Source organism: Rutilus rutilus (genome assembly GCF_951802725.1).
Source record: "Rutilus rutilus genome assembly, chromosome: 14".
In the NCBI taxonomy this organism is placed as follows: domain Eukaryota; kingdom Metazoa; phylum Chordata; class Actinopteri; order Cypriniformes; family Leuciscidae; genus Rutilus; species Rutilus rutilus.
Genome location: NC_140219.1, coordinates 34,388,753 through 34,402,770, shown reverse-complemented (window position 1 = coordinate 34,402,770; position 14,018 = coordinate 34,388,753). Strand labels below are relative to the sequence as shown.

The 14,018-nt window shown below is 40.7% G+C and overlaps 1 protein-coding gene across 3 annotated transcripts; it reads left to right on the top strand.

Moving 5' to 3' along the window:
- The first annotated feature begins 7,833 nt into the window (after positions 1-7,833).
- On the top strand, positions 7,834-13,796 carry LOC311303524 (uncharacterized protein). 3 transcript variants are annotated; one of them, XR_014629770.1, is made up of 4 exons: positions 7,834-8,096; positions 8,622-8,759; positions 9,007-9,244; positions 13,266-13,796. XR_014629770.1 is itself a non-coding variant. In XM_084430051.1 (3 exons), the coding sequence occupies exons 1-3, from the start codon at positions 8,012-8,014 to the stop codon at positions 13,697-13,699; spliced, it is 657 nt and encodes a 218-aa protein (XP_084286177.1). In that variant the 5' UTR covers positions 7,840-8,011; the 3' UTR covers positions 13,700-13,796. The 3 variants fall into 3 exon arrangements, 1 of the variants encoding a protein (XP_084286177.1); XR_014629771.1 differs by lacking the exon at positions 13,266-13,796 and having other exon boundaries at positions 9,007-9,326; XM_084430051.1 differs by lacking the exon at positions 9,007-9,244 and having other exon boundaries at positions 7,840-8,096.
- The last annotated feature ends 222 nt before the right edge of the window (positions 13,797-14,018 follow it).

The window sequence follows — 14,018 nt, the reverse complement described above, 5'->3', positions numbered from 1 at the left end:
GAGGCCATGTGTATCTGAGTCAACCCAGTGCACTGTGAGGCTTATCAGCGACATTGGGCAGACATCTGAAGTCCAAATATCTGAAGTAAAGCTCAGGGCTGGAACTCCTTTTAACTTATCAGCTAACTTGGTTGACACTCGGCTGTATAGTTCAGGTAACGCAGTCTCTGATAAATATCTCCGGGATGGTAAACTATACCGTGGCTGCAAGTGTTCAATCAGGCTGCGAAATCCAGCATTTTCCACCACTGAAAATGGTTGGTCATCGAGTACGATAAAGTAGAGCAACTTCTCGGTAATCGCTTTAGCCTTTACGTTGTCTGCCTGGAGTTTACCTTGCTTTTGGAAGGACTCCAGAAGTGATTCCTGACGGCTCCCGTTGTCTTTCTGCCCGCTGGCTAAAAAATCCTCGTGTTCTTTAACGTGGTGCTTTTTTAAGTGTTTTATTGCATTAGTTGTGTTGAATGACGCGAGGGAGCATCCGCCTCTCTGAATAATTGCTTTGCAAACGTTGCATTTAGCTGTCTTGCTCTGCGGTGTTTCTAATGTGAAATATTTCCACACAGCGGACATTTTGGTTAGCCACCACACAATGCTGCTTAATGCTATCCTGCTAGCTCGCTGCAAACTGCGGAATGGATTTCCTGAGCGGGGGCGTGTCTCATAACTCTGTGTCTCATTGAGCCGCGCCTCCTTTCAGGAAATCCATTCCGCAGTTTGCAGCCAGCTAACAGACTCGCCGGCGGGAATCACTTTTGGAGTCATTTCAGCAGACAACGTTAAAGCGCATACATGGCTCATGGATATCGGAAATCTCCGCAGGTTGGATCGGGAAAATCCGATACGTGAATTACGCTGGTATCGGTCCCGATACCGATACTGGATCGGATCGGCCCCATCCCTAATGTGTATATATATATATATAAAATATAAAATTGGTTCACAGTTGGAAACACAGTTGTTGTTGTTTTTTTTCATAAATTGTGCTTGCAAATTGTATAATATCCAAGGTAAACATTTCTAGTAATTGTGCAGTTAATTGTTCTCATACTGTATTTTCGGTAAGTTTTGGAATATATTCTCTACCCAAATGTGTCACTAATAAAGCATAATAAAAATAATTTAAAGAGAAGGCTTATATTGAGATTTTGTTCTATACTTATATATATATTTTTTGCTATTTCAACCATTTAAATTTTAACAATATTTCCAGTGTAATCTTTCTTTGTAAAAACTAAATTATACATTTTATCATACGTATTTCAAAGTTAAGGATTCATTAGTTTGAATATAGCCTACATTGGAACAAACACTATAATAACATCTTAGTTGATGACTTCATCAAATATATATATATATATTAGGGGTGGCACGGTTCACAAAACCCACAGATCGGTTCGTATCACGGTTTTGGGTCACGGTTTTCGGTTCTGTACGGTTCTTGTTATTTTTTTTCTTTTAATCTTTAACACTCCAAATATTTACTTCAGCATATGATATATAGCTTAATTATCTAATTATTAATTGATTTATTTCATAAATGGGGCGTGTTTGCAAAACGCAGCTTCTCATTTCCCATTTCGAAGTAATATAGTGAGTGAGCGGTCACCGTGAGGAAACTTTCAGTGGCCCTGGAGGTCCATCCATCTGGAGAGCTACGTGGGCTGTGTCGGACAGTTCTTTGTCAATTTCTCTTCGTGTCTCGTCATCATAGGCGTAATTTGCAGGTGGGACATGTACCCCAGGGTCGATATTGTCCCCACGGATGTACCAATACAAATAAATAAAACATCTCCAGTTAACTAGCAAATTATTCGTTTCGTTCGCTTGTTAAATAAGAAGCAATCTAGCGCTGAAATTTGTTTTTTTAATCAAGTGATCAAAGTGCTCGTTGCCGCTGCGATCAGTGGTGCTGATACAGTGTTCACACGCCGCAGTCTTCACTCGGACGCGCGCTTCAATCCGTTGAGGAGACTCTCTATTCGTTCCGGTGAAATCACAAAGCAAAATTCACACAAATCTGTCCCTGCTTGATATACAACCACTGATAAACATAATCGGTTTTGATGAACCTATGACACGCTTGGCAAGAGTTCTGCCACTGGACCATTAAAGTAGGCTACATTTGTGAAACAGTCGACCTATGTATTTATTCATGTGAAAAAACAACATAGTGGAGTAGATCTCATTAAATGTCTAAGTAAACCCAGTGTACTATTTAAATCGATTGCTGGACATCATCATGTTATTCTACATACATCTGATTTATGATTTAGCATTGTATTAGCACGGGCACGAGGCTACATTGCGCATGCGTCGAAGTCGAACCATGCGACGCACACACGCACCGAACCGAGACAAGCGAGCCGAACGGTTCGGATGTTTTTTCATGTACCGTGCCACCCCTGATATATATATATATATATATATATATATATATATATATATATATATAGATGTGGCAGTATTTTACAGTAAAAACTTTATAATCTATCCGATTTTTGTAGTCGATTTTTACTCATCTCAGTATAGCAATAAGAGTTTGGTAAAAACTGTTCATTCATTCACACACAGAAACGCGATTCATATTTAAACAGTCTTTTTGCGTGTACAGACACTATTGCGATTAGAACAAAGCAAATATTGAACTGACCTATTCCCCAGCTGGATCTGTTGCTCCTCGAAATGAAACTTCCAGCACTTCTGAGGTAAATTTCCCAGGATTATTATTAAGATAGTATTATTCCTCACAGCGTCGTAAAGTACATGACTCTGATAACTCGCTGTGTGTGTTATCCAGCTGATGTGGGTGTTTCGCAGGTTTGCATGGATCGCCTCAGATCATTTGCGTTTGAATAGTGCGTGCTCTCCGTGGGCGGGGTCACATTAAAACATAATGAGCTGAAAGAGAACGACTGACATCTCTCTCTTTTCATACATATTACATAAACTTAGAATATTTGTTTTTTTATAAAAATTACTTCATTTAAAAGAAGAGAATTCAAGCTTCATGCCTGTGTGTCTGTATGCCTGTTTGACTGAGTATTCGCTGAGTTACGGTTCATTTTCGGACGCGTTTCAGAATTCACTGACAGAGAGAAGGCAGAACTCACATCATGTTTATTTTTCTTTATTCGGCGAAAAGCACGACAGATTGTTTTTATTGTGAGTATACACAAAAAAAAACACACACTTAACAGGATCGATTGATGTATAACACAAGTATGTCAAATTAAAATAAACTGAATATTTTGAGTCTCTTTTGCACTGATAAGGAAAAAAGCGAGCTGGTATTGCCGGCGATACCGCTGACCCCAGGGGGTTAAGAGTTATCCCTAAACTCTTAAAAACCTTATTACCTTTTGTTTTACTTATTTGGAAATGAGACATTTGTACCAATCGCACTAAATACATGCTTGCCTTTGCACACAAAACATATGAAACCGACTTCGGCTTCGCCCCGTCTTGTTATAATCAGCGCGTTCCTCAATCCGCAGCGGCAAGCAGAGCGCACGTCAGAATACAGAGGCCTATGTGTGTGTGTGTGTGTGTGTTCACTGTTCATCTCAGCCTCATTGGTCTGTCACACTGCTCGTCAATATCAGAATATTTGAAATGACCAATCAAATCAAAGTAGGCGGACTTTACGTTCACAGACAAAGAATTTCAATTTTAGCAGCGTGACTTGACCAGGACTCGACGGTCGACGCTTCAGTTTATATGTAAGTAGCTAACAGCGTTAAAAAAAAGCCCAAATGTAAATTCACAGATGATTTACAGAGAAAATGCCCGTGGTTTCGTTTCGGTCGGGATCCGTGTAAAGCAGAATGCTTGAACTGCAAAGCTGGCACGTACGTGTCAGTGTCAAATAAAGGTGCTAGCGATCTAGAAGCCCACATAAAGAAATTATAGGCTACAAGAGAACATCAGGAGGATTGTAATTTTTTTTTTTTAATATATACTGAAATAGTGTAGTAGATTTTTTATTTTAGTGGTAGATTTTTAACCTATGACCATGAAAAGAAATAGTGTCATGTAAAAGGTGTTAAAAGCTAAACTTTTTTTTTTTATAGTAGGCCTATTCTATTGTTTCGGTCCAAACATTGAATGGAAAGGATGTATTACTTTATGCATTAAAGTACAATAACATAGTTGCAAGGTTGTGAATGCATTTGTCAAGTATTTTTTTATGCATTCACCCCAACCACGCCCCCAACCCCTTAATCACGCCCCCCCAGACACGCCCCCGTCCTGTTTTCTGAAAACTAAAATATGGTCACCCTATAGACATTGGTAAACCATTTCACAACTTTGGGGCAGCAACTGAGAAAGCGCAAAACACCAAGGAGTTTTAAAGAGCAGCTGGTTTTGGGACCTTGATCTCTGTGAGTAATAAAAATGTATGAGCTCAGAAACACATTTTGGTGCCAGTCTGTGCAGGGCTTTAAAAGTATACAAATGTACCTTGTACTTTATCCCAAAATGATCTGGTAGCAAGTGTAAGGCCAGAATAGGAGATATATGATACCTCTTGTATTTGTATAAAAGCATGGATTACTTTCTCAAAGTAGTAAGAACGACAAACAATCTGCATTAATAGACACAGTTTAGGTAATAGTGGCCCACAACTGCTTAGCAGAAGTATTTCTGTAAGACAGCAATAATGTGAGTTAACCGGTTAGCTGGAGACCTACACAATATAAAACACAAAACTACCTATCAGGTGCTCTTCGTTTGGGTGGAACACGTGTTATCTTCCCGGTCAGAAGTGACCGGACACCTAAAAATGAAACTTCCTCCACCCCAGTAAAACCAATGCAATTTATTTTTGGTCAATAATATTTTTTTCTTTTGTATTTTGAGAGGATTTGATGGTATATTTATGCAATATTTATGGCTAATTTTTGCCATTGAAAATAAAACATAATTTTTTTTCTTCAATTTCTTCAATTATTGCAATATTTCAGATCAATATAGAGACTGGGCCTTTTAAATCCATATTTTTTTATTTTTAAGTCAGATTAGGAACATCTATAGAGAGGCTTGTGAATTCTCTAGTTGTTTTGGACCAAATTACTTACTTTTAAGGTGAGGATTTGAATGTATTTTTTAGAAATTCTCAAATAAAACTTTTTGCCAAGGTTTATACATTTTTTGTAAATAAATTTGATGTGAAGTGTACACGTTTTTGCATTATTACTACAGTCAAACCTGAATACAGAGAAAGCATTTTGTTACAGGTAACATTACGATTCATTTAAAAATGACAAAAATAAACAGTATGCTTTATCACAGCTTATTATTATTTATATATATATTTTTTAAACATTATATTAATTATTATTTGAATAATTTTAATGATAATTATATATATATATATATATATATATATATATATATATATATATATCAGATCATCTCTGCTCTTTGCGGATGATGTTGTCGTGCTGGCCCCATCAGACCAGGACCTCCAGCATGCACTGGGGCGGTTTGCAGCCGAGTATGAAGCAGCTGGGATGAGAATCAGCACCTCCAAATCCGAGGCCATGGTTCTCAGTCGGAAAAGGGTGGTTTGCCCGCTTCAGGTTGGTGGAGAGTTCCTGCCTCAAGTGGAGGAGTTCAAGTATCTTGGGCTCTTGCTCACGAGTGAGGGAAGGATGGAACGGGAGATTGACAGACGGATCGGTGGAGCTTCTGCAGTGATGCGGTCGATGTACCGGTCTGTCGTGGTGAAGAAAGAGCTGAGCCGCAAGGCGAAGCTCTCGATTTACCGGTCAATCTACGTTCCTACTCTCACCTATGGTCATGAGCTGTGGGTCATGACCGAAAGGACAAGATCCCGGATACAGGCGGCCGAAATGAGCTTTCTCCGCAGGGTGACTGGGCGATCCCTTAGAGATAGGGTGAGAAGCTCGGTCACTCGGGAGGAGCTCAGAGTAGACCCGCTGCTCCTCCACATTGAGAGGGGCCAGCTGAGGTGGCCCGGGCATCTTTTCCGGACGCCTCCTGGACGCCTTCCCGGGAAGTTTTTCCAGGCATGTCCCACCGGGAGGAGACCCCGGGGAAGACCTAGGACACGCTATGTCTCCCGGCTGGCCTGGGAACGCCTCGGTGTCCCCCCGGAAGAGCTGGAGGAAGTGTCTAGGGAGAGGGAAGTCTGGGCATCCCTGCTTAGACTGCTACCCCCGCGACCCGGTCCCAGATAAGCGGAAGAAGATGGATGGATGGATGGAAATGAGACATTTGTACCAGTCGCACTGTGACATTTCAAATGATACCAAACATGAAAAATACTTGGTGATAATCATTCACATTAAACCATATATTCTTGGGTGAGTTTTTGGTGATCTTTGCATGGGGGAGAAGGAGAGGGGGGATGAGGGAAAGAGATGTAGATTAGGATGACTCTGAGGTGAGACTTTCATCTCAATAGTGCACGAGGGGGAGTTCAAATGTTAATTTCCAAAGAGGTCCTTTGTCCTCTCAGGGTCTGGTCGCTCTTCATACAGACTGTCCAGGATCAACTAATTTCTCAATTCTTACAGTTTTATACTTGTGCTTATGCGATATCACGATTTTTGATCGTGGATGATTTAATGTCTCCACGATCTGCTTTTGAAGAAATATGGTAGTATCGTGCTACAGCGCACATTCTATCAGCTACAGTTCTGGCGCCTTAGTCCCAATACTGTAAAACTCAACGTACATTCACATCACATGTTAATGCAGCGGTAGAGTTACACTCACAGGACACTGCACTTATTCACAATCCCAAAAGATCATTATCTGCTTGGGCTTTAAAGCTTTTCCGGGTAAACATTTCAGTGGCGTTCTGTTCTGACATGATGCACTTTTTCTGAGTGCGTACACCCGAAGCGCGCGCGCACTGTCAAACAGCGCCAAAGACTTTATCTTTCGCGTCTGATTGTGCTAATACTGCCAAATACACACAAGGTGTACATAAACACAGTTGGTTATGTCTAAAGTGGATGAAAACAGTTGAGAGAAAATCTCAAAGTGACAGCACCTAGTAAACATGCTGTCGCTTGTCCTTAAAGGGCTAGATCACCCCAAAATAATTTGTCATGATTTACTCACTCTCATGTTGTTCCAAGCCTGTATTAATTTATTTCTTGTGCTTAACTCAAAAGAAGATATTTTGAAGAATGTGGGTATTAACAGTTGCTGGTCCCCAATGACTTCCATAGTACGAAGAAAAAATAAATAATTATAAGTCATAGAGTACCAGCAACTGTTGCCCGCATTCTTCAAAAACTTTTATGTTCAACATAAATATCAGGTTTAAAACAACTTGAGAGTGAGTAAATGATGACAGAATTTTCATTTTTAGGTGAACAACATTTTTCTATGTTAATAAAACAACATGACTTGACTTGACTGAAGAACTTTAATACAGTAGCTTTAAAGATATTTTACAATTCCCTAACCTCAACAGAGGACAATTGTAAAGCTGTTAAGACATACAGGCTGTTGAAAAAGATAACTTATGTTTTATTTGTATGATTTTGATTTAAAAAAAATTGATTTCATTGTTTTATAGATTAAAGTGTTTTTATGGCTCTGTATTCCCCTATTGTTAACTCAATAAAAAATGTTTCAGCCTAAATTCTATCTGTTCATCATTAATATATATATATACCATGTGACCATTTTGTCATTGATAGTGTTGCCATAGAAACACTCAATCTTCTAATTATGTCATATGGCGTGACCGCAGTGCTCCACTCCTCCAAACCTAATCAAACACACCTGAACAAGCTAATCAAGGTCTTCAAGATTAGGCTACTAGAAAGCTACACGCAGGTGAGTTTCATCAGGGTTGGAGTTACCCAGACTTCCTTGGTTCTATAAATCTTTGGACAGCAATTTATGTTAAGGAATTCAGCAGCACATGTTTTCAGTGTAGTTTTGTGTGCCTCACTGTCCCTACTGACTGACTAATTCAGTGTGTTTTCCAGTAGAGTTGATTGTGAGATCACAGGTCGAGAGGATGACAGCTCAAGTGTACTTCTTGTTGAGTGTTGTTTTATTGTGTCTGTCTGCATGTTTGAGCATAAACCACGCTGGAGTCATAGGTGAGAAGATTTTTTAGCTTCATTACACTGCCTGAAGAAATGCATGCATAAATGCCTTACAAAATATGATGTTTAGTACAATTAGTTGTAATATTAAACTTATGAACAACATATTGATGGATGTCTTTCTGCATTGTGCTTCTATAACACACCTCACCAGTAGTGGGGTAGGTTGTAATGGCACTCTTTGTCTTTGAAACTAATCGTCAGTTTAGTTATAAATGGTATTTCTACTTGATTTGAAGCAGAGAAATGTATGAATATTTTCAAATTTGAGATGCACACTGAGAAACCCCTGACGTATAAATACTGAAACTATTACAACAACACTCCTGTGGTGTCTGGTAAAGCTGACGGTTGTGCTGTGGAGGATGTACTTGTGATTGAGATTGCTCTGGGGGACAATGTTAATTAAACTGAACTAAATGTGAAACTATAAAGTAGAAAGACTGAACTAGTATTTTCTTGTAAAACCTACTCTGATCTTTGACCACTTTCTTCATTTGTCATGTGTCTGTATCACAGAAAAGCCAGGACAGTGTCCAAGCACAAAATCTGGAGGAGGAAATTGTGCTGAGTTGTGTTCCTATGATAGTGACTGTCCGAAACATGAGAAATGCTGCAGCAATGGATGTGGACGTCAGTGTATGGCTCCATTTACAGGTATTTGTTCTATTAGTGTTTGAGTCAGCCTTCTCGTTATTTCAGTTGGATTTATTTTATCGTTCACCGTGTCAAACGTATAGAGCTGATAGCACATTTTCCAGCACAGGATTGCTTTACAAATGTAATAGATGAATAACTTAAAATACAACTCTTTCTGTTCATGCTTTGCGTGTTTTGTGCTGTACATCTAAGACTGAATGTTGCAAAATGGACTGACTAACGCTGACTATCTGAATCCATGCAGTGAAGCCTGCGGCCGAACCAGTGAAGCCTGCAGTATGTGCTGAAAGCTGCCAAAAAACTCACCCTGATGCCCCATGTTCTGGCCCTAAGGGGGGTCCTCCAGAGCCTGTAGTGAAGCCTGCGGCCGAACCAGCAAAGCCTCCAGTGAAGCCTGCAGTATGTGCTGAAAACTGCCAAAAAACTCACCCTGATGGCCAATGTCCTGGCCCTAAGGGGGGATCCTCCTGGCCATAAAGAATGTGGCCATGCATGCAGTTAATGGTGTTGATTTTTACCATTGATGTATGGGATGTTTTTCCTGTTTAACAAATAAATCTCATACTTCATAGTACTTCATACTACAAATAAGTCTCTTTATTTTATTAATTTGCCTGAAGAGTTTCATTTTATATTGCAGCAGCTGTTGCCCAAAGTGGTTCACAATAACTAAACACAAATAATAGTACAGAGAAACAACAAAAAAACATAGACAAGGTAATGATCAAACACCCATCATGAAGATGTCCAGGAAGTCTTAAAAGATGTGCTTTTAACATGGCCTTAAATTTCAGTAGGGACTCTATAGAAAGTGGGAGTTCATTCCAAAGTTTGGTTCCGACATGAGAACTGTCGCCATTATCTCAAGATGGTTTATAAAATGCCAGCATACTAGAAAGATAACTGGCAAAATTGTGACACCTTATAAACAAGTAACATGATCTTATATCAAAACGGCCACTATTTTAAAAACGAAGTAATTGACTAAATTTTTTTTGGCTGACTTGAGCATTCTCGCCAGCGTTCTGTATTTTGAAGATGTGCCAATGCTTTGTTAATTCCAAAGTAAAGAGTTGCATTAGTGTGTACAAAGCTCTCGCTCGCACAATCTGCAGGGGTGATCTCAAGGATGCTTACTTTCATATAAGCATCTGTCCTGCACACAGGAAATATATCAGTTTTTCCTTTCAGAGCGAAGTGTACACTTTTTTTTTTTTATTCTTCCATTCAGGCTCAGCCTAACTCTGCACGGGTTCAGCAGGTGCAGAGAGGCAGCGTTATCAGCGCTGAAACACAATGAGCTCAGAATATCTGCTTATCTGGACGATTTTCTGGTATGCGCTCACTCACGGGAGTGTGCGGAATGGGACACAGAGATGCTCACGTCTCATCTCATGAATCTGGGGTCCAGAATCAACTTTGGGGGATGTGCGGCAGGGCTGCCGTAGATCTCTTCGCCTTGCAGGCAAACGCAAAGTGTCCGCTGTATGTTTCCCTTTCAGGGATGAAAATGTGCCTTTGGGTGTGGATGCACTGGAACATTTGTGGCCAAACGTGTTGCTATGCATTCCCACCGCTGAGTCTAATTTCTCCCACCCTGGACAGAGTAAGAGAAAACGAATGATCTATCCGTCTGATAGCCCCTCGTTGGCCGGTGTTGGAAACTTTATTCCTTCATCGAAGCAAGACCAGGAGACGTTGGGATCGCGTTCAAACAGAAGTTATTCTTTATTGAGAACTTCACGTTGCGTTGCTGCAGTTCTTCCAACAGTCTAATCTAAAGTAACTTTACATGGTATCTTATAGGCATTTTAGGAGGAGGGACTTCTGGAGGTGGAGACAAATTCAAACAAAGCATGCAAATGAAGTATACAGGTTAAGGAACCCCCCTAGACTCCAGCGTGTTAACAGTCTCAATCCAATCAGCATAACTATTCAAACGCATATATGCTAATCCAATCAGCCCAACCATTCACCGTCTGGAGCTGGGACTTTGGCTCCAAGAGCCATCAAAGACGAAAGGTTAGAGTCTCTGTGATCTGACTCATTTAACTTACACTGGAACAAACCTGCTGGCAGGAATCTCTTGCTGGAAACTCAATAAGCATCATTTATACCTCAAATGCTAAAATCAGTATTCTTCACCGTGATGTTTATGTAAGGAAGCATATCTGAAATAGATTCTTAAATTTGTAATCCTTCACCGGGGAGGCTGTGGCTGGCAGAGATTGTCCAGCTGGACCTGCACTGTCAGATGCACTGCACTGGCAAATATTTTACCCACACCCGGAACAAGTCGATCTTTGTGTCTACGCCCGTGAAGGGTTCAATTTAAACACATTCGCGCTCCTGCAGAAGGTTATAAACACTATCCAAAGCACTAGAGCCCCATCAACTGTATGGCCTTAAATAGCGTTTGAAAGAGAACGTTAGGTCATTTGCGTAACCCCGGTTCTCTGGGAACAGAGCAAGGTATCTGACCAAGCTTCCCTACTCGCATAACACAGGGGAAGAGCGTGCTTAGAATGCTGTTTTGGGTTTCATAGCTGTATATATAGAGAGGGGGTGGGCTCCTTATCATGAGCTGTGATTGTAACTGTGAGCTGTGGTGTAATTGGTGCTTCCAAAGTCTATCACGCCTGGGGATGTAGTGAGATACATCGCACTGTTCGCATAGATAACGTATAGATATATGATCTTCTGCGTCAATTCGCGCCGCGTTAACCAATCAGGAGCCTGCTTGCTGCTGTCACGTGGTGAAGTGACAGTTTATAATGTTATTTTGTGTTTGGCCTCAATAAATTATTTTGTAATATGACTAAAATGCACAACAAAGCAAATCTTTCACATAAAAACTCGATTTCAATATGAGAGATACTCATTTTTTATTGAATGCTATTTATTCCATATCTATTCTAGATTATATGAAACTTTATTAATCTAATGTAAAGACAACAAACACAATTTAGTGTATAAAAACTTTAAAAAAAAAATCACAGGACAGGTTTCACTTTTGGAGGCTGGCTCCATTTATTATCAAAACAAAAATAAATGACAGATTAGGTGCGGGCGAGGGTGAACCTCGCGCCGGGATGTACAGCGCGGGCTCGTCATGCAGCGACCACTCGAGGCCGAGGCTTATACGGCCTACGCTGTCCTCGTCAGCGTCCTCACCGTTAGGTCCACCAAACCTAGCTCCTGGAGCAAATTGTGAAACTCCTGAAACCCTCCGGAGGGTCTGGTGGACCCGAGTACAGCGACGATGTCCCCTACGCAGCTGTTTCTGCTCTCCAGAGCATATACGAGCGGTGACTCTCTCGATTAATGCTACTGCTAATGCTCGATAAACATCTAAAAAAGATGGCCGCCAACAGGTTTCGAAACTTTCGCCTCCGGATTTCGCCTCTGACGCGCGTGGCGCGCGTAAATTTCATTTCAAACTTTTGATTTTACGCGCGTCAATTTCGCTCTTGACGCGCGAATTAACACAAAGTGGTCAAGCGTATAATCAGGCGCGAATTAGACGCGCTATTCGCGTTTGGTGTGAACGCAGCATAAGAGGTTATTCATAGCAACAACTTGTAAACGTGGAATTTTCTGAGAGCTCCGACTTGTACCACGTAATTGCTGTACCACCTGACCATTTTTTCATTGATAGTGTTCCCATAGAAACAGTCAATCTTCTAATTATGTCATATGGCGTGACCGCAGTGCTCCACTCCTCCAAACCTAATCAAACACACCTGAACAAGCTAATCAAGGTCTTCAAGATTAGGCTACTAGAAAGCTACACGCAGGTGAGTTTCATCAGGGTTGGAGTTACCCAGACTTCCTTGGTTCTATAAATCTTTGGACAGCAATTTATGTTAAGGGATTCAGCAGCACATGTTTTCGGTGTAGTTTTGTGTGCCTCACTGTCCCTACTGACTGACTAATTAAGTGCATTTTCCAGTAGAGTTGATTGTGAGATCACCGGTCGAGAGGATGACAGCTCAAGTATACTGCTCGTTGAGTGTTGTTTTATTGTGTCTGTCTGCATGTTTGAGCATAAACCACGCTGGAGTCATAGGTGAGAAGATCTTTTAGCTTCATTACACTGCCCGAAGAAATGCATAAATAAATGCCTTACAAAATATGATGTTCAGTACAATTAGTTGTAATATTAAACTTATGAACAACATATTGATAGATGTCTTCTTTCTGCATTGTGCTTCTATAACATGCCTCACCAGTAGTGGGGTAGGTTGTTATGGCACTCTTTGTCTTTGAAATTAATTGTCAGTTTAGTTGTAAATGGTATTTCTACTTGATTTGAAGCAGATAAATGTAGGAATATTTTCAAATTTGAGATGCACTCTGCGAAACCCCTGACGTATAAATAGATGATGAATAATACTTAAAATACAATTCTTTCTGTCCATGCTTTGCGTGTTTTGTGCTGTACATCTAAGACTGAATGTTGCAAAATGGACTGACTAACGCTGACTATCTGTATCCATGCAGTGAAGCCTGCAGCTGAACCAGCAAAGTCTGCAGTATGTGCTGAAAACTGCCAAAAAACTCACCCTGGTGGCCAATGTCCTGGCCCTAAGGGGGGTCCTCCAGAGCCTGTAGTGAAGCCTGTTGCCGAACCAGCAAAGCCTCCAGTGAAGCCTGCAGTATGTGCTGAAAACTGCCAAAAAACTCACCCTGATGGCCAATGTCCTGGCCCTAAGGGGGGTCCTCCAGAGCCTGTAGTGAAGCCTGTGGCCGAACCAGTGAAGCCTGCAGTATGTGCTGAAAACTGCCAAAAAACTCACCCTGATGGCCAATGTCCTGGCCCTAAGGGGGGTCCTCCAGAGCCTGTAGTGAAGCCTGCAGTATGTGCTGAAAACTGCCAAAAAACTCACCCTAATGGCCAATGTCCTGGCCCTAAGGGGGGATCCTCCTGGCCATAAAAAATGTGGCCATGCATGCAGTTAATGGTGTTGATTTTACCATTGATGTATGGGATGTTTTTCCTCTTTAACAAATAAATCTCATACTTTAAGTCTCTTTATTTTGTTATTTTATTCATTTGCCTGAAGAGTTTCATTTTTATATTGCAGCAGCTGTTGCCCAAAGTGGTTCACAATAACTAAACAAATAATAGTACAGCGAAACAACAAAAAAACATAGACAAGGTAATGATCAAACACCCATCATGAAGATGTCCAGGAAGTCTTAAAAGATGTGCTTTTAACATGGCCTTAAATTTCAGTAGTGACTTTACAGAAA